At 43.4% G+C, this 24,676-nt stretch overlaps 1 protein-coding gene and 1 long non-coding RNA gene across 12 annotated transcripts in view; one reads left to right on the top strand and one right to left on the bottom strand.

Annotated features, from left to right (window-relative positions):
• Positions 1–548: 548 nt before the first annotated feature.
• The window catches only part of LOC118373347 (casein kinase I), a 41,527-nt gene continuing 17,399 nt past the window's right edge, over positions 549–24,676 (bottom strand). The window contains exons 5-14 of one of the 5 annotated variants that reach the window (XM_052515823.1): positions 15,537–15,688; positions 14,942–15,176; positions 14,471–14,556; positions 14,298–14,382; positions 13,916–14,064; positions 13,710–13,817; positions 11,474–11,581; positions 8,480–8,586; positions 7,275–7,298; positions 549–4,785 (exon numbers count right to left, since the gene is read on the bottom strand). In XM_052515823.1, the coding sequence (XP_052371783.1) occupies positions 4,731–4,785; positions 7,275–7,298; positions 8,480–8,586; positions 11,474–11,581; positions 13,710–13,817; positions 13,916–14,064; positions 14,298–14,382; positions 14,471–14,556; positions 14,942–15,176; positions 15,537–15,688 (1,109 nt within the window). In that variant the 3' untranslated portion in view covers positions 549–4,730. Of the gene's footprint in view, positions 4,786–7,274; positions 7,299–8,479; positions 8,587–10,976; positions 11,233–11,473; positions 11,582–13,709; positions 13,818–13,915; positions 14,065–14,297; positions 14,383–14,470; positions 14,557–14,941; positions 15,177–15,536; positions 15,689–24,676 lie in introns of those variants that run through there. The other 4 variants (XM_052515826.1, XM_052515825.1, XM_052515827.1 and 1 more) reach the window with 4 other exon arrangements.
• On the top strand, positions 8,999–10,729 carry LOC127928659 (uncharacterized). 7 transcript variants are annotated; one of them, XR_008131745.1, is made up of 6 exons: positions 8,999–9,267; positions 9,468–9,547; positions 9,581–9,700; positions 9,734–9,973; positions 10,059–10,218; positions 10,296–10,729. It is a non-coding gene; the product is annotated as an uncharacterized LOC127928659 (long non-coding RNA). The 7 variants fall into 7 exon arrangements; XR_008131750.1 differs by lacking the exon at positions 8,999–9,267 and having other exon boundaries at positions 9,278–9,547; positions 9,774–9,973; XR_008131749.1 differs by lacking the exon at positions 8,999–9,267 and having other exon boundaries at positions 9,278–9,547; positions 10,099–10,218.

The raw sequence follows: 24,676 nt of genomic DNA, 5'->3' as shown, positions 1-24,676 counted from the left end.
TTCACCGAGTGTAACAATGTATTCTTGCTGGTCTGGAAGTAGTAGGCTGGCTATACATTATGTTCAACGTTTTGTCAACACTTAATAATTACGTGAATCACATGTTCTCTCAGGTTTAGGCCAACATAGCATGACATTGCAGGAACTGTTGCACAAATGTTTTGTATTAAATTATACAGCTTAGTAGTAATGTATGATCAAGGGTACGGCCCACGAAACCTTGAAAGCTGAAGCAGTGCAGCTGCAACCTTGCAGGGAAAAGTCACAGGGAGATTCAATTGTGAGTCCTCTCTCCTCAAACCCCATTGGAGAAAGTTGGAGGGGATGAACCTCTGGCTCGCTCTCATTCAATAGATTTTAGAGGAGACGAGAGGATGTAAGGAGTACGCAATTGAGATTCTCCCATAGGTTTAATGTGACCCTGAGAAGATGTGGCCATAAAAATATTATTTTCTATGGGTGACATGCTTTCTCAGCAATTCTAAGATGGCTCATTATAATGTAATGTGACACTGTACTGGAAAAAAAACAGACCCATACTCACAAGAAAAGGTTAAGAGAGATTTTTTTATTAAAAAAAAAAAAAAAAGGGTGCAAACTTGTGTTTCCCCTTTAAAGGGTGGAGGGAATAAAAAGTGAATTTGTAAGGATACATGTGGACACGTCTCACACGAATCCCTAGGAAAATAGGCCTTTCCAGATAAAGTCTGGTCATTTATCTTTCTGTACTTAAAATTAAATTATAATAAAAAGAAACAAATCAAAAGATGGGTCCTTCATTCATGAAGCCCTTAACCTAGGTTAAACCATTCAAATAGATTTGAAGTAACATTCATATTTCAACACAATATTCATAATACAGTTGTAGGATTCATTTCTTAAATCATAGGTTTGAAAATAAATTGCCAGAGCAAGAGTAGGGGGATAAACTTGTGGTACTGTACAATTCTACTTTCCACAGTTTGAAAGAAAAAACATCTTTATATTCTTTAACAGAATCCAACTGACAAAAAAAATATATATAATGGTGAACTCTGTAAAACCTAAAAGAATTAAAACATTGCAGTCATGTGTCACACCCAACTTCTCTCCCAGACATATACAACCAACCCAAGACAACTCTACAGTACAACGACAGGAAGAAAGTGCCAGAGAACCCCCCCCCCTCCCCCCAAAAAGACTCGCCATCTCTTTCCATTTATCCTCCTCTACGCTGCTATAAGGATTTACATGCCATTTGGACATGCAGGAAATAAGATGGTGAATAACACAAGACAAGTCAATTGAAAGCAATGAGGTCTGACTGACAGGCAAGGTGTAGTACTGTATAAGCAATGACACCTGAAATTGGAATGTGCTCTGGGTAGGACTTATCAAGCCAATGGGAGGACTTTGTAGAGCTCCATTATGCCCAGAGAGAATAACTTTGTACGGGTGGCTTAGCTTCATACATCCACCTCAGGAAGCCTTGCCATTAAAACAGGCAGACATCTGCTCCAGATAAGCCATGCAAATACACACTATAGCAAATATTCCTCATTCTAGACAGGCTGTGGAAAGGCTTGAGGAAACTAGAATGCACATATCAATGTAGTATTCATGTTTATCAGCTGTAAAGCCAAAATTGCAGGAAGGAAATGAATTTGAACAGTGATACAACACCTGCATTAAGACCACTGTTAACAGTAGGATACAGATACATCAAAGTATACAAGTGATGTTCCACTCCAAAATAAAATGGTCCACTGAAATGGAAATGTACGCTTGAGGAGTTAATTAAAACAATTATTCATTGAAAAGTGGTTCAATAATTATGGTATTACTCTCAGCCACCTTAAGAACACAATATAGACTTTAAATCGCTAGCTCCAAACCACAATGTTCACTTTCAACATTACAGATGGGCGAAACAAATATATAAAAAAAGGGCAGTAGGACACGAGGTGGAATTCCATCAGAGTTCTAGTTGACATTTTCCTGGCACAGGTGACGGCGGCAGATAGTAGTCCATAGGATGGCATTAGGAAAAGAAGGGACCATTCAAGGCTTTTCTCTAAATGTCTGTCTCACTAGATTCAACAATACCTTACACTTTCAAAGTGAACTGGTATGTCACAGTGTAACTGTAATGGCTAGTCCACTGTGGGTCAACTAAAAGTAGTGCTTCTCAAAACATCCCCAGGAGACAGCCAGAGGATGCACATTATTGTTCCAGCCCTGCACTAACACACAATGACTCCAATCTTCAAGGAGTTAGTGATTGGCTGAATGAGGTGTTAGCGCTGGGCTACAACACCCCACCCCCCACCCGGAGAACAGACTGAGCAACACTGGATTGAAGTCCTGACAGAAAATCCTTCATATACCCAGCAGGTGGAGCCATTCTGCTGACATGCTTGACACGAACCCCCGACCCTGTTGTGCAGCAGCGACTGATGTCCCTGAACAACAGAATGCCAATCCAACCCTAGGCTAAACCACGGACCCAGAGACATCCAACAGAGGCAAGCTAGACAGCAATGCCAAACCCCTCCCTCAAAACACCCATTCAAGAGGCACTATGAGGAATATCTGTCATTCAAAAACACCTTTTCCTCACCAGTTATTCCCTCAGACATCTCAGAGGAATACCGTACTGACCTATAAAACGTAAAAGACAACAGAAGAAGTCCAATAGATGTATCATATTCGAGTACTCTCAACACAATAACTTACACCCCAGAGGAATGAGCTCAAGTCACAATGGTGAAAAAATAATAATATATATATACAATATCATTATGCACATACAAGCATGCCTGCTCATAGAGGTCTGTAGAGCCAGTTGGCATCCCCTCAGGCATTGTGCCTCCATATGGGACGACCAACCTGGGTTATGTTCAGCAGGGAGAAAAAAGTTTCCAAAACGAGAGGTACTACCTGACCTTGTACAATAACACAGCTTATTGATTACAGTTGCAAAACGTTTGGCAACAGTGTGCCCTACTGAACATAACCATGGTCACTAGGACATCAGTATCCAACACCCCACCAGGAGGCGACATCACATCATACATTAATGTCTAGGGTGTGTATGACTGTGTGGGTTTACATATGTCATGGCACAGGGGTTAAACAAGGAGGGGGTTTAAAGACAGAATTGGTTAAGTGTATTGTTAGAACAGACCTCGCACACAAGGCCGCTACAATTAAGTATATTGAGCACATCCATCAACACAGTACGGGGAAAGCAAGGTCTTAGGTCAATAACAGTGGGTCAACAAATGTAGTGCAGTCAAAAGTCTAGCTTTTTGTCCCCCTCTGTCCGTTTCTCATACTTCATGGCTATTTGAAAGAGAAAAATACATTTGCTCACATTTTAAATTCACATTAGCTATATATTTAACAAATCTACATAATTACATAAAACCCAAAAGTCACTCCTATGGAATTAATGCTGTGAAGAGGATAGGCATGGTGACATTGTCGACGTCCAGTTTGTTTGTTCAAGGCAATCCTCCATGACACTTGTAAGGAAAAACAAAAAGTGATATTGAAAAAAAACACCATATAGACAGATTATTTTTACCAGGTACTTCTTAATATCCTTTTGAGGCAATCCCATGTTTTCCATTTGGGACTGGGCATTTGGGATCAATCATCATTAATGGTCTCATAGATTATGCTTTGCAGCACAGGGCAAATACACTGGAAACAGAGGGGCAGAAAATGTGAAAGAGCATTCCCTCAACAACACAGAAGAGGAGATCATTCTAGGAGACCAGGGGCTTACACAGTGTGTTGCAGTGTTATTAACATTGCAGATACAGATTGAACGCACAAAGCTGACATGGCACTGAATTTTACATGACAGTTCACTGACAAACATCCAAATTAACCCTAAAAGTGTTGCCCCTAGTCAACAGTATTTCTGAACCACCCATTGTATAGATACTGTACCACCAGTGAGGAACTGAACTCCACATAGGGTGGTATGTTATGTCATTACATTAAGCAGGGACCATAGATATCCTCTCAGTATGGAGAGCCTGGCCTCCTGCGTCACCCTCTCCTGGCTCTGTGGGGTGCTGGTTTGGTTAAGGCATTGGACAGTAGCAGTAAAGAGGACACTCAAGCCACCAGATCCCTGTCTTCTCTCCTTAGCGTGCAGTGTGAAGTAAAGCCCACTCGGTTGCTACCATGTGGACATTGTTACGCTGAAGTCCAAAGCGTTTATTGACATGTACCAGTTCCAACTGATATTGGTCCATTATTTACATGTAGTCAGTCAGTAGCCAACAAGCTTTCCTCTCCCAGGACTTGTCCCATCTACTAAATTCTCCCATAGACATTTAACTTCCCGCCCATACATTCAGTGTGTGTTTATGAAGGAGCAGGAGGCTGACAGACCGTCTGTTGTGTTCCCATTGTCCAGCCCATCAATCAAGCTTAAACTAATTGCAAAAGCCAAGATCCCAATCCCGGCAACAACGGGGCCCGCCAAATACTCCCAAGCATCGTGGAGGAAAAACGACTCAATTCAAAAAGGAATTCCCATCAACAGACAGCCACACTTGTTTGGGTGTGTGTGTGTGTGTGTGTGCGCACGCACATCGCCTCTCATCACTCTCCCGTGGTCTTCTTTGTTGGTCTGAATGGGACTTAATTGATTTTCTCGATTAAGAACCTTATCGAGCAAGACTTCTGAGCGATCTTGGGCAAGACTTTGAGCGATCTAGGCGTGCTGCTGATCATTTGTGTCGCGGGGTGTTCTTCTTCCGTTTTCTTTTGAAGAAGCAACAGCACCTTTAGATGGGGAGAGAGACTGGTTAGAGGCAAGCCAACACCGGATACTATGACTGGGTCATGTCCATTAGGCACCAAATGGAAGAAAACAGACCAAAGCAGTGATGGGTCTAACATAAACTTGTCCAAAACGTTGTTTTAAAACGTGCCCTAATGAACACCACCCTGGTAAACTGTTAAAGTGAGAAGTAATTTAATTTCAACATCTAGAAGACAAGAGGAGAAATGTGTTAGACAATAGCTGTGTTTACACAGGCAGCCCAATTCTGATCTTTTGCCCAATTATTGGCAAAATATCTGATCTGACTGGTCAAAAGACCAATTAGTGGCAAAAGATCAGAATTGAGCTGCCTGTGTAAAGGCAGCCAATGACCATCAGTGTACACAGATTATACTGGCCTCAAGGGTTAGCAACAATAGCCTGGTCCCATGCCTGTATGTGCAACAATAGCCAGGTCCCAAGCCTGTATGTGCTGTCTTCTGACTAGCCTTGCCATGCCTGTATGTGCTGTCTTCTGACTAGCCTTGCCATGCCTGAATGGAACACTGGAAATGGCATCGCTAGACAGAGGAACTGACCTGAAGCCAGGTTACAAGAACATAGATGAGTGGATGGATGCCATGAAATGTTAATTTGTTAGATCCGTTCCTTCTAACCAACATCAGAACATCTCTAGGAGTAGAATCAACATGAAGAGACTGACTCGGGGCATTAGAAGAAATAAGAACTACGGTGATGGTAGAGGAAAAACACATTATTGCCAAGATCCCTGACAGAGTCAAAACAGTTCTAAGAAGAACCTACAGGGGGCGTCTGAGGTAAAAGGACAAGTGTGTTTATTACAGTGGTGTGATTAACAACAGTGGTGGAGACACAGAGCACAGGACAGAGTGAGCCTAATGAGATGATTATTACAGCATGCAGTGAGTGGCCATAGGTCAGCCACAGCTCTCCAAACAACACAGTGACTGGCTACAAAGAAAAAACATGGATGTCTTTTTAAAAGGCACAGCGTTGAGATGAACCCTAAGGAAGTCATTTGCTATTCTCAGGTGCCCTGTCAGTAGGTTTTAGTAGATATTAAAAAGGTGCCCTGCTAGCTAGTAGGTATTAGTAAATATTTAAGGTGCCCTGCTAGCTAGTAGGTTTTAGTAAGTATTTAAGGTGCCCTGCTAGCTAGTAGGTTTTAGTACATATTTAAAGGTGCCCTGCTAGCTAGTAGGTTTTAGTAAATATTTAAGGTGCCCTGCTAGCTAGTAGGTTTTAGTAAATATTTAAGGTGCCCTGCTAACTAGTAGGTTTTAGTAAATATTTAAGGTGCCCAGCTAGCTAGTAGTTCTAGTAAATATTTAAGGTGCCCTGCTAGCTAGTAGTTAGTTCAAGTACATATTTAAGGTGCCCTGCTAGCAAGTAGGTTTTAGTAAATATTTAAGGTGCACTGCTAGCTAGTAGGTTTTTGTAAATATTTAAAGGTGCCCTGCTAGCTAGTATTTAGTTCTAGTACATATTTAAGGTGCCCTGCTAGTTAGTAGGTTTTAGTAAATATTTAAGGTGCCCTGCTAGCTGGTAGGTTTTTGTAAATATTTAAGGTGTCCAGCTAGCTAGTAGTTCTAGTAAATATTTAAGGTGCCCTGCTAGCTAGTAGTTAGTTCTAGTATATATTTAAGGTGCCCAGCTAGCTAGTAGTTCTAGTAAATATTTAAGGTGCCCTGCTAGCTAGTAGGTTTTTGTAAATATTTAAAGGTGCCCTGCTAGCTAATAGGTTTTAGTAAATATTTAAAGGTGCTCTGCTAGCTAGTAGGTTTTAGTAAATATTTAAGGTGCCCAGCTAGCTAGTAGTTCTAGTAAATATTTAAGGTGCCCTGCTAGCTAGTAGTTAGTTCTAGTATATATTTAAGGTGCCCAGATAGCTAGTAGTTCTAGTAAATATTTAAGGTGCCCTGCTAGCTAGTAAGTTTTAATAGATATTAAAAAGGTGCCCTGCTAGCTAGTAGGTTTCAGTAAAAAAAAATTTTTAAAAGATGCCCTGCTAGCTAGGTAGGTAGGTTTAAGTAAATATTTAAGGTGCCCTGCTAGCTAGTAGGTTTTAGTCGATATTTAAGGCTGCCTCCATAACAGAAAACAAGGAATGACAGCATTTCCAAATATATATACTTTTTAAAAGAAAGTACTCAATAGCCTATATTCAAGTCAATGTATGAAAAGCACAGTTTTATTTAAAGAATGATATCATTAGATATTACCTAACCCATACAGCTGATCTGTAGCATCACTATCAGTGAGAAGATAGACTGCCTGAAAAGGATTTTATAACCCACTGGCCTATATCAGTAGTGGATATATGGATCACTCTTTTTAATCTGTTTTTCACAGTATAAGAGCAGGGTCCCTTCACAGTGTGTACTAGTCAACCACACTAGCAGCCTAGGCTGGTCCACTCCCTGTCCTGTCCCATGGGTATGGTATGGACTAGGAGAGAGGGACTCACCACAGGTTGAGCATTTTCACGCAGCTACAGAGAAGAAAGAGTGTAGAGAGAAAAGACAGATTAATACAGCAGTTGATGGGACAGACCATGCCACACACACACACAACATACACAAGTGGACACAGGGGGCAGGGTTCAAAAGGTTGAAGACTCAATGGCTCCAACTCAAGGTTCTAGAGCTACCTACACCTGTTTAGTTCTAACGAGTTCTAAGGACACTATTCAACTGATGTACAACCTCACTCTACTTCAACATACTGTATCACGGACGCTCATTACCACAAGCAAGACTTCCAAAATCCTTTCGTAACGGATGTAGAAAGGATTACCAGAGAGCAAGGGAGGGAGGGAGAGAAACAAGAGAAAAACAGAGCTTTACGCCTCATTGCTATGGAAACCCTGTTGTCACATTAATTGAACTGTCTTCTGGGGCCCTGGCTTTCAACGCAGTGGGATCCTATCAAAGAGGAAGTCTATTGATGACGGGAAAATCAAAGGGCCAGCGGAAAACATATCAAAAGGGAATATGAATGAACAAGTGGGAGACAAACCACTCACCTAACAATTTCAAAACATATTTTATAAAGCCCTTTATGTCAGCAATGCCAAAGAGCAAGCAATGCAGATGCACGGTGGCTAGGAAAAACTCCCTAGAAAGGCAGGAACCTAGGAAGAAACCTAGAGAGGAACCAGGCTGGGGGACAACAGACACTGGTGGATAAGATTATATTATATCGAAGGACAAAACACTCAATGTTGGAATTCACTATGCTGGGTATGTCACAGGTATTTCATTCACCAAAAAATGTCAGTAGGTCCATCTAAGTTTGGGTAATCCTAGAGATGATATTGCATGATATGCACTGGTTTTTGATATGCTCATTGCATTCTATGAGTTTTCATTTGTTCTTCTCTTGCTGCACTGAGCTTATGAGAAGTGAGAGGATATCTGATGGGGGGGGATAAAGGAGCAGCCTCAACCTTACCAAGACAAAGGATTGTAATAGGGACACGCAGGACACAGGCTTAAAAAGTACACAACCAGGAAGCCACACACACAGAGAGAAAGAGAGAGAGAGAAAAAGAGAGAGAAAAAAAGAGAGAGAGAGAGCTAGAGAGAGAGAGAGAGAGAGATGAGGAGGAGGATGAGAGGTAAAGCAGAGGGAGTAAAGTTGGAGAGAGATGAGGGGTGAGCTGATACATACTTGGCCTCATCCACCACCTCCACCTCAGCCTGGACTGTGATTGGTGCATTGGAGTGTGTTGCCAGAGGGTCATCGGCATTCAGCTCCCCATTGGTTGAACTGACCACCTGTGGCACACGGAGAGAGGGTTGATTCAGATGGAGTTAATGACCGTTTCCACAACTTCACCGCTCAAAAACAGTGCCAGTCCATGACGCACGCACACGATGTATACTGCAAGTAATACCATCTATTGTGTTCTGTATCAAAACCGTATTTATTGAAATATTATCAAGCTTTGTCAAGCAGTTTTAGCTTTTCACATTTTAAATAAACAAACAAATAAATAAACTTTTCAATCTTAAATTAACCTCTCCAAATATTTATCAAGAGGTGTGAGTAAAATGTGAGGCATAAGTGTATTACACCAGCCATTAAATCACACTATACTGAAGCCCTAAAATGCAGGGGCGTTATTTGATGAAGATTTACCCCATTTAGGATTTTTTAATCAAAAACATGCATTGCTAAACCAAGTCAACGCAACCTGCATCCTTATCACTGCACCAAACACAACAAGGATCAATCTGGTTGTATAATGTCAGTTCATCATGGTTATTAGGTTATTTAGTCATTTCATCTGAGCTCCTAGTGTGGCTCTCCTTATCTTTTTCAAGTGTTCTACTCTTCTAGTCAGCCAGCCAGCGCCTCTCCTAAACAGGTGTTCTACTCTACCAGTCAGCCAGCCAGCACCTCAGCTAATAAACAGGTGGTCTACTCCGCCAGTCAGCGCCTCACCTAATAAACAGGTGTTCTACTCCGCTAGCCGGCGCCTCACCTAATAAACAGGTGGTCTACTCCGCTAGCCGGCGCCTCACCTAATAAACAGGTGGTCTACTCCGCTAGCCGGCGCCTCACCTAATAAACAGGTGGTCTACTCCGCTAGCCGGCGCCTCACCTAATAAACAGGTGGTCTACTCCGCTAGCCGGCGCCTCACCTAATAAACAGGTGGTCTACTCCGCTAGCCGGCGCCTCACCTAATAAACAGGTGGTCTACTCCGCTAGCCGGCGCCTCACCTAATAAACAGGTGGTCTAAGCCGGCGCCTCACCTAATAAACAGGTGGTCTACTCCGCTAGCCGGCGCCTCACCTAATAAACAGGTGGTCTACTCCGCTAGCCGGCGCCTCACCTAATAAACAGGTGGTCTACTCCGCTAGCCGGCGCCTCACCTAATAAACAGGTGGTCTTAGCCGGCGCCTCACCTAATAAACAGGTGGTCTACTCCGCTAGCCGGCGCCTCACCTAATAAACAGGTGGTCTACTCCGCTAGCCGGCGCCTCACCTAATAAACAGGTGGTCTACTCCGCTAGCCGGCGCCTCACCTAATAAACAGGTGGTCTACTCCGCTAGCCGGCGCCTCACCTAATAAACAGGTGGTCTACTCCGCTAGCCGGCGCCTCACCTAATAAACAGGTGGTCTACTCCGCTAGCCGGCGCCTCACCTAATAAACAGGTGGTCTACTCCGCCTAGCCGCCAGCGCGCCTCACCTAATAAACAGGTGGTCTACTCCGCTAGCCGCGCCTCACCTAATAAACAGGTGGTCTACTCCGCTAGCCGGCGCCTCACCTAATAAACAGGTGGTCTACTCCGCTAGCCGGCGCCTCACCTAATAAACAGGTGGTCTACTCCGCTAGCCGGCGCCTCACCTAATAAACAGGTGGTCTACTCCGCTAGCCGGCGCCTCACCTAATAAACAGGTGGTCTACTCCGCCAGCCGGCGCCTCACCTAATAAACAGGTGGTCTACTCCGCCAGCCGGCGCCTCACCTAAACAGGTGGTCTACTCCGCTAGCCGGCGCCTCACCTAATAAACAGGTGGTCTACTCCGCTAGCCGGCGCCTCACCTAATAAACAGGTGGTCTACTCCGCTAGCCGGCGCCTCACCTAATAAACAGGTGGTCTACTCCGCTAGCCGGCGCCTCACCTAATAAACAGGTGGTCTACTCCGCTAGCCGGCGCCTCACCTAATAAACAGGTGGTCTACTCCGCTAGCCGGCGCCTCACCTAATAAACAGGTGGTCTACTCCGCTAGCCGGCGCCTCACCTAATAAACAGGTGGTCTACTCCGCTAGCCGGCGCCTCACCTAATAAACAGGTGGTCTACTCCGCTAGCCGGCGCCTCACCTAATAAACAGGTGGTCTACTCCGCTAGCCGGCGCCTCACCTAATAAACAGGTGGTCTACTCCGCTAGCCGGCGCCTCACCTAATAAACAGGTGGTCTACTCCGCTAGCCAGCGCCTCACCTAATAAACAGGTGGTCTACTCCGCTAGCCAGCGCCTCACCTAATAAACAGGTGGTCTACTCCGCTAGCCAGCGCCTCACCTAATAAACAGGTGGTCTACTCCGCTAGCCAGCGCCTCACCTAATAAACAGGTGGTCTACTCCGCTAGCCAGCGCCTCACCTAATAAACAGGTGGTCTACTCCGCTAGATAGCACCTCACCTAAACAGGTGGTCTACTCCGCTAGCCGGCGCCTCACCTAAACAGGTGGTCTACTCCGCTAGCCGGCGCCTCACCTAAACAGGTGGTCTACTCCGCTAGCCAGCGCCTCACCTAATAAACAGGTGGTCTACTCCGCTAGCCAGCGCCTCACCTAATAAACAGGTGGTCTACTCCGCTAGCCAGCACCTCACCTAAACAGGTGGTCTACTCGCTAGCCAGCAGATTAGTTTGTCATAACCAGTCGTCACCTGTTTCGAAGCTTGTCTTTCTAAAAACACAGGGAAAGAAGACCAAGGGCTATCAGCTGTAGGACAAAAGATGTGTGAGCACACACACACACCAAATCTCTAACTCTGTCACACACACCTCCACACTCAAGTATGCCACTGATGTGTAACATATGCCATGGACATACTTGTGGTGGACCCCGGCACACCATGTGAGGAAACGGGGTGGAGGGGGAAGTGGACAACGGACTGATGGGTCAACGTGGAGTTGTAGTAGTGTACCTGCACTGAGCCCCCGTGCCTGTCCGATGCCAGGTGGGAGGCCATGTAGGAGGAGTTTGTCCGACTGGGCTGCACTTCCCATGCTCCCCTCCGGTCAGAAGCTGCCGTCTGCTCAGGGAGTTGTGGTGGTGATGGAAGGTAAAGGGAGTGAGGGTGGGATGGGTCGTTGCGAGTTTGGGTGGAATGGGTGGGGGCGGGGTTTAAGTGTGTGTGGGGGCGTGGCCAGGTGTCATGCAAAGCAGCATGAGAAAGGAAAGGGAAAAAAAGCAGAGATGAATAAAAAAGGCGAAGCAGGAAACTGCATTAGTGACCGAGGGCCGGATACTAACTTGGCGCTACGCACATTCCACTCAAACTTTTGCTTAAATCTCCCCCACTGAAATCAATGGGTGCTCTACACAAAACTAAGTTACAGTAAGGCATGAGCTTCACAAGTTGGGATTTGGCCCTGAGTGAACCAGTCATCACACGACAGAATAAACACAGGGCAGTTGACTACATAAATTCAATCTACGGGACTGTAATACATGAATACAGTGGCAAGAAAGTATGTGAAACCTTTGGAATTATCTGGATTTCTGCATAAATTGGTATTTTTTTTGATCGGATCACCTAAGTCACCACAGACAAACACAGTCTGCTTAAACTAATAACACTCAAATTATTGTATTTTTCTTGTCTATATTGAATACATAATTTAAACATTCAGTGTGGGTTGGAAAAGGTGTGTGAACCCCTAGGCTAATGACTACTTCAAAATTGAGATGCTGTGGCATGACCTCAAAAGAGCGGTTTACACCAGTCATCCCAAGAATATTGCTGATCTGAAACAGTTTAGTAAAGAGGAATGGTCCAAAATTCCTCCTGACTGTTGTGCAGGTCAGATCTGCAACTACAGAAAACTTCAGTTGAGGTTATTGCTGCCAAAGCAGGGTCAACCAGTTATTAAATCCAAGGGTTCACATACTTTTCCCACCCTGCACTGTGAATGTTTACACGGTGTGTTCAATAAAGACATGAAAATGTATACTTGTTTGTGTTATTAGTTTAAGCATACTGCGTTTGTCTACTGTTGCAACTTAGATAAAGATCAGATCAAATTGTATAACCAATTTATGCAGAAATCCAGGTAATTCCAAAGGGTTCACATACCTTTTTCTTGTCTCTTTTGGCAGTTTATTTAAAAGAGTAAGAACGATAGAAGTGTCTGCATATCAATGAGCAACATTCAGCGTGTGAGCTTGGTTCAGACTGAGATTTCCCATTGTGATGCGACTGTGGTGAGGTGATGGTTAACTTCCTCAAAGCCTGATTGCCCTCTCTGGTATTTGGCCAGTGTTGAGGAATGCATGCAGAGGTGGCATGTGCAAAAGGTTAAGGTAGCCCCTTATGAATCAAATGGTGTCAAAGGGTTCAAAGCCACAGTGCACTGGCAAATAAAGTTAGCATTAAACTTACTTTTGTAAGGAACACAATTATACATAACATTTTGAACCAGGAAATACAAAAAAAGATAAATCCCAGATATACCTTTAATGTTCCGTTAAATGCCAGGAGGTTTATACACATGCATCTTTGCCATTATGTGCGTCAAACAAGCCCCGCAGTCTTGCATGCTTAATAAGCGTCGCAGTTGGCTGCAGCTGTGGGATCCAACCACCATTGTTTATTTAACAGAGTAAGAATGATGAGTCTGACTCAGTGGGTTATGGCCTGGAGCTGCTGTGGTACCTCCCCATCACACCCAAGGGACCCACTCTGTAAACTCCCCCCACCACAGATTCTAAAACTTGCTCTTCAGTAAGTAGGTGGAGGAGGGTTCAGTGTTGGAGGATGTAGGTTGCTCTAATCAAATCAAGCTTTATTTATATTGACATGGATGCAATGCGCTTCACAGAAAAAAGGAAAAATGGTACAAATTAAATATTTATAACAGAGGATAAAAAAAACTAAAAAACTGAAAGACTAAAAAGTACCCTAAGGAAAAGCAGTCAAATGTGTTTCAAGATCCCTTTTAAATATGTCCACAGTCTCGGCCCCCTCAGGTTCTCCGGCAGGCTATTCCAGAGGCTAGAGGGATAGTAACTAAAGGGGTAACGTAACAGCCGTTAGGATCCTTGCGCCTTAATTGAAAAATACTGTGGTAGGGCACTCCCTTGTCAAATCATCAGTGTGGATCAAGGGTCTCCAGAGCCAGTTGAACTGGCAGCTCTGGGAAAGTGGAGGTCCAGCTTACCGGATTCCTCATGGGTTGGTGCTGCGAGGGCCGGTCTCTGTGCGGGTGGCTCTCTCTCGTGATGGCAGATGCCCCAGAGTCCATGTTGACAGTCCCCACTGGTGTTGGCTATGGGGTACAACAGTAAACCAGTGTTATATTGTAGCTAAAATACTTAGGCCTGCTCTGTTCCCCCCCCATATTAGTCAGTGAGTGGCGTTACATACTATCTGCCTGCCGACCCAGTCGTAGGTGTAATCGAACGTGTATCCTTTCCGTTCAAACAGCTCTGTAAACAGGGTCCTCAGGTATTCGTAGTCAGGCTTTTCAAAGAAATCCAACCGTCTTACGTAACGCAAATAGGTGGCCATCTCCTCTGTAACAGCAAACACCCAATGTAGATGTAGATTTGAATGAGTCATCTGCACCATTGTGTAATGTGAGGAAAAATACAACATCCTGAAGCATAGTCATGGGGCTCCAAAAGTACTCTGGCCTACAACTAGCTAAATTACCATCATCAAATTGTAAAATAAATAAATAATAATACAGAACGTGTTGCATTGAAAACAACTTTAGATTTGGATGAGAGAAATGGTCAGGCTGTACCTGGGAAGCTCTCACAGAGAACCTCAACTGGAGTATTTCTTTTCGTGTCTCCGATCTTCTGGTATCGTTCTTTCAGTGTATCAGCCTGTGAAAGAACCACATAAAGTTTTAACATCTGTACGTTGCTACAAACACAGCACACGTGGGAAATCTCAGAGGACCTGCTGACATACCTTTAGTCCTTGCCACGGTAGACTCCCACGGAGGAAGTACATGAACATGTGACCCAAGGCTTCCAGGTCGTCTCGACGACTTTGTTCTATTAATAAAAACCAGTGAGAGTCACTTCAAAAAGGAAGAAAACGCAGTGAGCCATGATTAGAATTTCCTTAACTTGATTTAACCCCAACCTTTTTCTGGGAAGCTGCCTCCCTTTTTGTGATAACAGTCCAAGGGCCCTAGTCACTCATAAACCCTGGCTAAGTTATACTTAGTATTTGCAACCTTACCAAACTTAAATGAAAAAAAAAAAGAAGCCCATGCCAAGAAATGTTGCCTACTCATTGGCCAAATCCAAGCAGACATAATTTACCGAAAAGTATGAACACCTCATAATCAAGTTTCACAACACTAGCATGCTGACAAAGCAGTGTCTAACATTTACGTAAATCACCCCTTCGAAATTCTTGGCAAACCAGACATACCTTTTCCCAAATGTGTGTTGATGGACATGTATCGGGCCGTCCCGGTTAAGCTCTTGTGCTCCCGGTACGGGATGTGTTTTTTGGTTTCAGGGTCGATGTACTCTTTGGCCAGGCCAAAGTCAATGATGTGGATAATGTGGTCTTTTTTGCATCCTCCACGTCCGATGAGAAAGTTTTCAGGCTTTACGTCTCTGTAGATGAGGTTTTTAGAATGCACATACTCCATCCGGGAGATCTGAATAGGAAAGTCACAGGACAGTCAGTAACAGAGTGGCCTACTGAACTATGCATGGGTACACACAGACTAGACCAATAAGTTAATCAACCAGGGTTCAATAAGAAAACAGAAACTCGACCCAAAAATCTGATCTCAGCAGGATTGGGGACAATTATAATCCAATTATTTTCCGGGGATGAGTTCATGATAAAAAAAAAAGCCCCTTTCCAAATCATGAACTAGGAAAAAACATTTAATTACAACATTAAATTCTCCTAAAAATTGTCCAAATTACATGAAATTGAGCTCAACCTTTGAATTGCAGACCAGTTTGAACACATCTTGTAAATATAGCATTATTTGATGTTGGGAACTCACCAGCTGAATGGCAATCATTAATACAGTCTTTAGTGAGAAGGTCCTGTCACAAAGGTCAAAGAGGTCTTCTAAACTGGGGCCCAGCAGCTCTAGAACCATGGCATTATACTTCCCACAGGGCCCAAAGTAGAACACCTGGGGCAGGCCTTCCGCTGAAAGAGACAGAGGGAGAAGAGGACTATTAGAATAATACAAAGGCAACTTCTAGTTATTGCCTTGTTGCCTGCTGACATAGTAAACCACATGTAGGTCGGTCTGACCAATTTCAATAGACCATTTGAATTGTGTTACACTCCTGTGGACCCATGCACTGAAAGCAGCATTGAAGTCCTGGGAATGAGAGGAGCTGTAGAGTGGCCTTGTGGTGGGAAAGTCTTGCATGTTATTTCTGTCTCATCTAACAATGATGAGAGGTTGAACCCAGGGCAGCCACAGGCATCATGGATCTCAGATCAGCCAGATGGGAGGAGTAGCACAGACACAGAGGTTCAGAGGTCAGAGACCGATGCCTGCCAGGTATGCACTAACCAGAGGAAAAGGAGTAGTCTAAACCCAAACAGCCTGCGGAGATGGATGGCACTGTTCAAACAGGGTCAACCGACTGCAGTGTGTTGAGACTAATGCTCTATGTAGGCTACAGATGTAGGCTCTTAAATTTGATCACCCTGTTGCAGGAGAACTTTCCCACAATGTAGGAGATTTAAAATGTCTAGTGTATTTGATGTTTAAAAAGGCATCTAAAGTTTGCAATTTCCACTTTGACATTTCAGACTTGATTTTACCCTATGAAAAACACATCAACCACTACAAAAATGTCCATTAATAATACTATCACAATAAAAATAATTCACACTTCCCATTGCTGCAGGATAATTTGTCTGCTTTAGCAAACTGGCTCAAATTAAGATTATACACCTGTATGTAAAGGTTGTGAACCTAATACAGTATATACTAGGCAGTAGGTTTTGTAGTGAGGTGGTTCCCAAACTGTGTTTGAAGTAATAATAACTCAGTTATGCTTTCAACTTACTCTTGAAAGTTGTCATAGTAGAATGCAAAAAGTTCAATTTAGAAATTGGGTAGTGCATCATCAGTTTTCCTCTTGACATGTCAGGCATTTCATACCTTAGAGAGATATTTAAATGTGTAAGAAATGTGCAACAGCAGCATTTAACATGATCTTTGAATGACTACCTCATCTATGTACCCCACACACAGATAATTGTAAGGTTCCTCAGTTGAGCAGTGAATTTCAAACAGATTCAACCACAAAGACCAGGGAGGTTTTCCAATGCCCCGCAAAGGGCAGATGGGTTCAATTAAAAATGGTTAAGTTATTAATTACACTTCGGATGGTGTATCAATACACCCAGTCACTACAAAGATACAGGCGCCCTTCCTAACTCAGTTGACGTAGAGGAAGGAAACCGCTCCGGGATTTCACCATGAGGCCAATGGTGACTTTAAAACAGTTAAGAGTTTAATGGCTGTGACAGGAGAAAACTGAGGATGGATCAACAACATCCACAATACTAACCTAATTGAGTGAAAAGGAAGCCTGTACAGAATCAAAAATATTTAAAAAATGCATCCTGTTTGCAATAAGGCACTAAGTAATACTGCAAAGAATGTGGCAGGGCAATTAACTTTACGTCCTGAATCAAAGTGATACATTTGGGGCAAATCCTATACAACACATTACTGCGTACCCCTCATATTTTCAAGCATAGTGGTGCCTGCATCATGTTATGGGTAAGCTTGTAAACGTTAAGGACGGGGGAGTTTCAGGAGAAAAAAAGAAACTGAACGGAGCTAAGCACAGGCAAAGTCCCAGAGGAAAACCTTGTTCAGTCTGCTTTCCACCAGACCCTGGGAGATAAATTCACCTTTCAGCAGGTCAATAAACGTAAAACACTAGGCCAAAATCTACATTGGAGTTGCTTACCAAGAAGACCGTGAAGACTTCAATCTGCTTGAAAATGTATGGCAAGACCTGAAAATGGTTGTCTAGTAATGATCAACAACCAACAGGGCCTAAAATTAACACCCACTACCTGCGGGTAGATTTTGACATTGGCGGGTAAGATGTCTTTTTCACCAGCCACGTTAGCGGGTGGTCAGGGCTCCACAGTGCGAGCATTTCACTCATATTTGTCAATAAAAATAGTTAAGTACGATCACATTTACAGTAGAATATATGCTGCAGCAGCTGTTTTCAAAGTATTTCTGCTGTTTTGTATCATAGCTGGTAAATTAATCACACAAAGTCAAAGAACTACAAATCCTATATAGCCTATTCCAGCTTGCGCAGCAACATTGCCTGGCTGGCGGCTATGCGCACGTGAAGATCTGCGAAAAGGCATAAACCGGATGATGTCTGCTGAAGTGAGACTTTGTCCTTGTGTTTCTTGGCTAAGTTGTTTTATTCACAAGCTAGGTAGTTTTTCTGTTTGCATTTCAACTGCTAAAGAAGTGAAGACAATGCTTCTACTAAGACTAAATCTCACAGGCACAAACATGACTGGAGGTGTGGAAAAGACTTTCCCAGAAAGACTCACTGCTGTAATCACTGCCAAAGGTGATTCTTATGTACTGACTCAGTGGGTTGAATACTTATCGAATCAAGAAGGTGTTTGATTTTTCAGTAATTTATTACTAATGTTAGAATTTTTTCCCCACTTTGACTGACTACTTTTGGTAGATCGTTGATAAAAAATGGACAATTAAATCAATTTTAAACCCACTTTGTAAAAGAACAAAATGTGGAAAAAGTCAAGGGGTGTGAATATTTTCTGAAGGCACTGTACAACTAAGGGGGAATAAACAGCTGGAACAGGTTCTATTTTGTGCTGTGTCGGGGGCCAATTAGCCTGTTCTGTAGGTTGCCAATTGTGAAACAGGAGTAGGCATTGACATCTCGGGTGCTCGCGGGGAGCCAAGGCAGGAGTGAAAAACCAAGTGGCACCGTGGGGATGAGCTGTGAACAAGGGCTAATAAGAGGCTTCAAACAGGACCTCCCATTTCACTGCCAAGAGGCAGAAGATGCATGGTGGAATAGATTTAGCTAACTGGGACATTTTGATCCTGCTGTAGACTGATGTTCAGTTCTGTCAATGACGAATCATAATCAGTGAGACAAAGGGCAGGTTTACCTCACCAAACCTAGGTTGTCAGGCCTAAAATACGAGCAACACAGGTGGCCAAACAAGTCATTACTGGAGCGGAAGCAGACTTCATCCATCCCGGACAGATGACTGAGCAGCCTGGGCCTTACGGTAATAAAACATTCATTTATGAGAAGGATTGGCTGGCGGGAGAGCGCTTTGATGAACCATTAGTATCCACTTTCAAGCCATTGTGCACATCAGATATTCTCATCTCATAACACTGCAGCACTGTGCTTATAATTCTGAACAAGGTGCTCCTGTACTCTACTCATGGTATTGAGATGTTGAACGAACCAAATAAAAATGTTTCAACTGTTGCACCATTTTAAAAACTACTACCATATGCCAACCTTGCCTGACGACTCAAACTGAATTCTTCCACTGTTCTTTGTTCGCTACAGTCTGAGATTGCTATCATTAAAGTTGTTTGTGGGGGATGTCAGAATGAGGGGTGTTGTACAAAACAGTCATCAGCCATTAGATCATTTCTAACCAAATCAGAGTATCAAAGCCAGTGACACATTCTCAAAACGCTGCTTTACCCACGTGTGTTCTGGCTCTGGTCCAACCCATCAGTTTCTGGGACCAATCCGAACGGTTAGAATGTGTTTGCGTCCTATAAATCATTGGCGAAGTGCTTAGATCCAGACTCATTGCGGAGAAGCAACTGATGTCCGTGGGCGTGTCGTAGCGTTTGGTCGGAGAAAGGAGTTTGGGTAGCCTGGAAAATGCCAACCACCAATAGCTGACAATACAAGGAAACACTTGTTCTCTCCGAAACAAGTCCAGGCATGCCCACAGGGATTTTCTGATATGCAGGGGAATTTCCCAACTTACTGAACTCCTAGAGAGAAAATACATTCACACTGTGAAGATGTAGTAGGCCTGTATCAAGCAGCGCTGTGTGTTATTACAGTCAATATTGATTAAGTAAATATATTTAAACAACCCTAGTAAACCCTCACTAGGGTTGGGCAATATCTGGATACATCCAGCCACCCACCGGTCCAAACATCGTTGATATATACTTTTTTGTTTTTCCCCCCCGGGGCTGGGGAGAGCATGTCATTGCAACTCTTACCCTCACAATTAAATATTAAGTTGAAGCTGGTACTTCTTTGGAGACAAAGATAGATATTATATTAAGGGTACATACTAAGTATAACTAAAACATTCAGTATTTTGAGAATCACCATAGAAACGATCCCGTGTTTAGGTCCTGTGGTGAATGAGCGAGAGGAAGATGTGCAGAGCAAAATCCAACTTAACAGCAACCTGTCCCTGTCAACCTGTCCCAGCCAGTCAGCCCTAGAGCACCATTGACTGCCTGCAGACACCTACAGAGCCGTCATGTGACTGATCCATCTATGCCGGTTTATGACACGTCTACAGAGCCGTCATGTGACTGATCCATCTATGCCGGTGTATGACACGTCTACAGAGCCGTCATGTGACTGATCCATCTATGCCGGTGTATGACACGCCTACAGAGCCGTCATGTGACTGATCCATCTATGCCGGTGTATGACACGTCTACAGAGCCATCATGTGACTGATCCATCTATGCCGGTGTATGACACACCTACAGAGCCATCATGTGACTGATCCATCTATGCCGGTGTATGACACGCCTACAGAGCCGTCATGTGACTGATCCATCTATGCCGGTTTATGGGAAAAGGGCTATAGATAATGTTGCTCTGGAACAAAGTTCTTTCAATAAACACACGAGAGGACTGGGGAGGTCTCTCCTCTCATCTCTTCTCTGAGAGCAGCGGTGCTTGTAAGACGAGGTCGGTTGGAGGCTGCAGCTAAGAGGCAGTCATGCTGAAAGCCATAGGAGGAACACGTCATGGATATTTCTGGAAATGACAAATGAGTAGCCCAACCCTCCCACGCTACAAAATGTTCCCAAGCAAACATTTACTTGACAACACTTTGGAAAATATTGTGTTTGAGATTGATTGGACAAGTCGAATAGAATCAGGGTGCATTTCGCCTGCAATTTCTCCTTGCACAGCACCAAGTGACATGGACTGGGTGGGTAGAGTAGGTTTTGCTGTACTTCTCATATGCAAGTCTTGATCCTCTTCTTACTACATTTAGAACCATCCACCCAGAAACATTAGGGGTACTGTGTCACTGTGAAGGACCTCACAGCAAGATGATATGGCAAAGGGTCTTCTATAGTCTTCTATAGAAACAACAACCGCACACAGCCCCAATCTGAAAGGGCACAGATTAAGCTGCTCTCTTTCTTTAAGAACAGCAGCTTTCCACCAAACAGGATGCTTCCATTCATTTCAATTAGATGTGGTTGAATCATTAATCCATCTGGTTATCCCTCACATCTAGAGCCAACATTTGCCCTCAATGGGAGCAAGATAATGATCCTGACGGGAGTCAGGATTTAAATGTGCAAGTTGAGACTTATGCAGAGCTATACAAGTTAACTCATTCAAGTCAGTAGGAACAAAAGGGGCAACTTGTATTTAACAAATTCAGCTCTGTTTAAATTTCATTTAACTTTTCTGCTGAGTCACATTCAGATGATAGGTCGGTTGGTTTATGGGATAGGTGTCTCCTGGCCTGATCCAATCAGAGGCTGTAGTGGTGACCAGAGCGCTGGTGTAGTGGTACAGTGCTGGGCCTGGCTCTTGCCAGGGTCTTTACTTGGCACGCTGGATGAAAAGCAGAAATGAGTGTGACATCATGGCATTTGGAGCATAGAACATTTTCACATACCCAAAAAGCCTAGGTAGGAGGTAGAAAAAAAGCGGAATTTGTCTTTTCCCCAATAGCACAGACTTTGCTGATAAAGGGAAAATGTACTACGATTGCAATATGTTGTCTCACCTAGCGATCTTAGGATGAATGCACTAGTTGTAAGTCGCTCTGGATAAGGGCATCTGCTAAATGACTAAATTGTAATATGAGGTAAGTTGGTGCTGAGACAGGCAGTCCCACTAAATAATGAATGAGTTTCCGCATGGTTGGCTTTTTCCACTCTTTACGTCTGTGAGCGTGACAGTAGAAGCAGCATGCTCTTTGTTGGACTTGCCCAATGGTGGGCAACATATGACTTTGCTGTCCAGATCCCATTCAATCTGGCCTGCGGGAGGTTATTTTAGGGGGGTGGTGGGAATTATTATTTTGGGTAAACAAAAACATCAGGCCACTCTTGATCGTCTAAAACTAGATCGAAAGTATGTAGAAAAAAATGGACCTGTTCGTTTTCAAATAACTTCCCCTTTTCTGGTCCGCAAATGACTTTTGACTAAATAAATATTATCCGAATGTGGACATCACGATGGGGCCCTTGAGCCAAAATTATTCTCACCCCTGGACTAGACAATACTCACACCAACTGGTCTACTCTGTAGGGAAAAGGCACTCGACAGCATCTTCAGAGAGCTGTGAACTGGGCAAAAGAACAAGACGGACCTTCACATTCCAAGCAAGACGCAAGAATTGGAGAGCAAACTGGTTTTTACATCTCAGCCACTCTTGAAAGATAATGGAAGTCCAATAGGAAGTGGTTCTGTACTTGAAAGACAATTGAAGTACAATAGGAAGTGGTTCTGTACTTGAAAGATAATGGAAGTCCAATAGGAAGTGGTTCTGTACTTGAAAGATAATGGAAGTACAATAGGAAGTGGTTCTGTACTTGAAAGACAATGGAAGTACAATAGGAAGTGGTTCTGTACTTGAAAGATAATGGAAGTACAATAGGAAGTGGTTCTGTACTTGAAAGATAATGGAAGTACAATAGGAAGTGGTTCTGTACTTGAAAGACAATGGAAGTACAATAGGAAGTGGTTCTGTACTTGAAAGACAATGGAAGTACAATAGGAAGTGGTTCTGTACTTGAAAGACAATGGAAGTACAATAGGAAGTGGTTCTGTACTTGAAATATAATGGAAGTACAATAGGAAGTGGTTCTGTACTTGAAATATAATGGAAGTACAATAGGAAATATTTCTGTATTATTAAAAACTGACGTGCTTCAGCTTTGAAGCTTAATCTTAAAACACCCGATTATGAAACAAAGAGCAACCTTCTCCTATCAGTTGCAATTGATGTTGTTGTCTGATGCACTAATCTGCTCCATCGTTGGCTGGCGTGAGTCTGACAAGGACATATCCTATCTCCATTTCTGGAAGAATGACCTTCGGTACAGTTTTACTGTTTTCCCAACAAATAAAAAAACACCAATGAAAAAGTACCGTTTTCACAGGAGCTTCTTAGAGCAGCTATTAAAAGATCCCTTCATTTCTATTGTATCTCAGCGTGTGGGTTTGCACCCATTTCCTCAGATACTCAGGGAGTGTTTCCCATAATCTAATGCTCTATAATGATCATTACATCTTCACAAGATTCCTGACAATGGCTGGTATAGTGGGGGGTGTTGAGGGAAATGGGGTCACGGACAGTTGAAGAGGTGTCGTGAATACTATTTGATGAGAAACGGAGTCACTTTTTCAACCTCCTGGATGTCTGGGTGGGGATGGGGGTATTATTTGGGGTATTGTGTGCCTGTATGTGAAACCTGTGTGAACATTTGGGGATAACATTTCTGCCATGGCCTATACAGCATTAACTAGTAACTGTTCTACACAGAAATGCAACAGCAGTGAGCATCTTTTGAACGTTTAGGCAAGTTTGAACAAACTCAAATTCCACCTCTTCTGAAGTTGATTCAAGCAGTGTGAAACATATAAGCATCAAGACAGGCACCAATGACTATGGGGGAATTATTTTTTTGTCTGATGTCCAAATCGTTAAGGCCTATTTGCTTAAAAACATATAAACATTTTTTTTATTTAAAAAAAATCATGTTCTGTATGCAGAACTTGTTAGGTGGAGACCTTTAGACAAAAACAGGCAATTCATACAATTCCAGATTTAGTTCTATTAAAAGGTCTCAGCCCCTTTCATGGTAATAATATGAAGGCGTCACACAAAAAAGGCCTCCATGGCAGCAAGCAAGAGAGCTCAAATTCGTCCTCAGCATCGCACACTTTCTCTCTAAATGTTGAGATAATGACCCATAGCTAGCACAGCTGGCATTTAAACGTGACACCAGTAAACTGTAAAGGGTTACATCTCTGCTAGGTGTTGGCGGTGGCAAATGACAGCACTTCCTGCATGGGGGGGGGATGCAAATGCCGAGATCAAACACCACCCACCGGCGGCTCACACAGACAAAGGAGAGGGCTTGTCGTAGCCATGCATCCACGGTCACTTATCTTCCTCCCCAGAGAACAGACACACAAACAACCAGGGCAGTTGTTCCCAGGAACATGAGGCCAAAGGAGTCTTACAGCACTGGGGAAAGGAAGTTGCTTTCTGCTGCCTGGTGGTGGGGGGCTTCAAGTTGTATGAGCGAGAAATACGGGGATAGCCTTTCCTTCCTGTTGTGGATTCTCCCTCCCTGGTAAACCAACATGAGGTATAGTGGTAGCCTAGCGGTTAGAGCGTTGGGCCAATGACCGAAAGGTTGCTGGATCGAATCCCCGAGCTGACAAAGTAAAAATCTGTCGGTCTGCTCCTGAGCAAGGCAGTCGATTAAGACAGCCCCCCGCACCTCTTTGATTCAGAGAGGCTGGGTTAAATGTGGAAGACACATTTCAGTTGAAGGCATTCTGTTCTAAAACTGACTAGGTTTCCCTTAGTGACCGTCTTGCAAACATTGTCTGTTGTACTTCATGTGTCATACAAGCCCATTCAACTAGGTTAAGATCATAGTCTCGGCTGTAGAAACCAACCACAACAGATTTTAATAATTTATATTTGACCAACCAATTTACAGGTCAAACTAGTCCCTTGCATGAAATGAAGCCAAAATATTCTCAAAATTAATGTCAAAGCTTATCGTTGTCATCTAGAGCGAGTAATCACTTATTGTGGATATGGGGTAATCTTTTTGTTAAATCAACCAAAAACAGTTGAGTGATTGTCATGCAGCAAACA

Source organism: Oncorhynchus keta, unplaced genomic scaffold (assembly GCF_023373465.1).
Source record: "Oncorhynchus keta strain PuntledgeMale-10-30-2019 unplaced genomic scaffold, Oket_V2 Un_scaffold_3208_pilon_pilon, whole genome shotgun sequence".
Classification (NCBI taxonomy): domain Eukaryota; kingdom Metazoa; phylum Chordata; class Actinopteri; order Salmoniformes; family Salmonidae; genus Oncorhynchus; species Oncorhynchus keta.
Note: the sequence above shows the minus strand (reverse complement) of the source record. Positions and strands in the feature narration are given on the sequence as shown.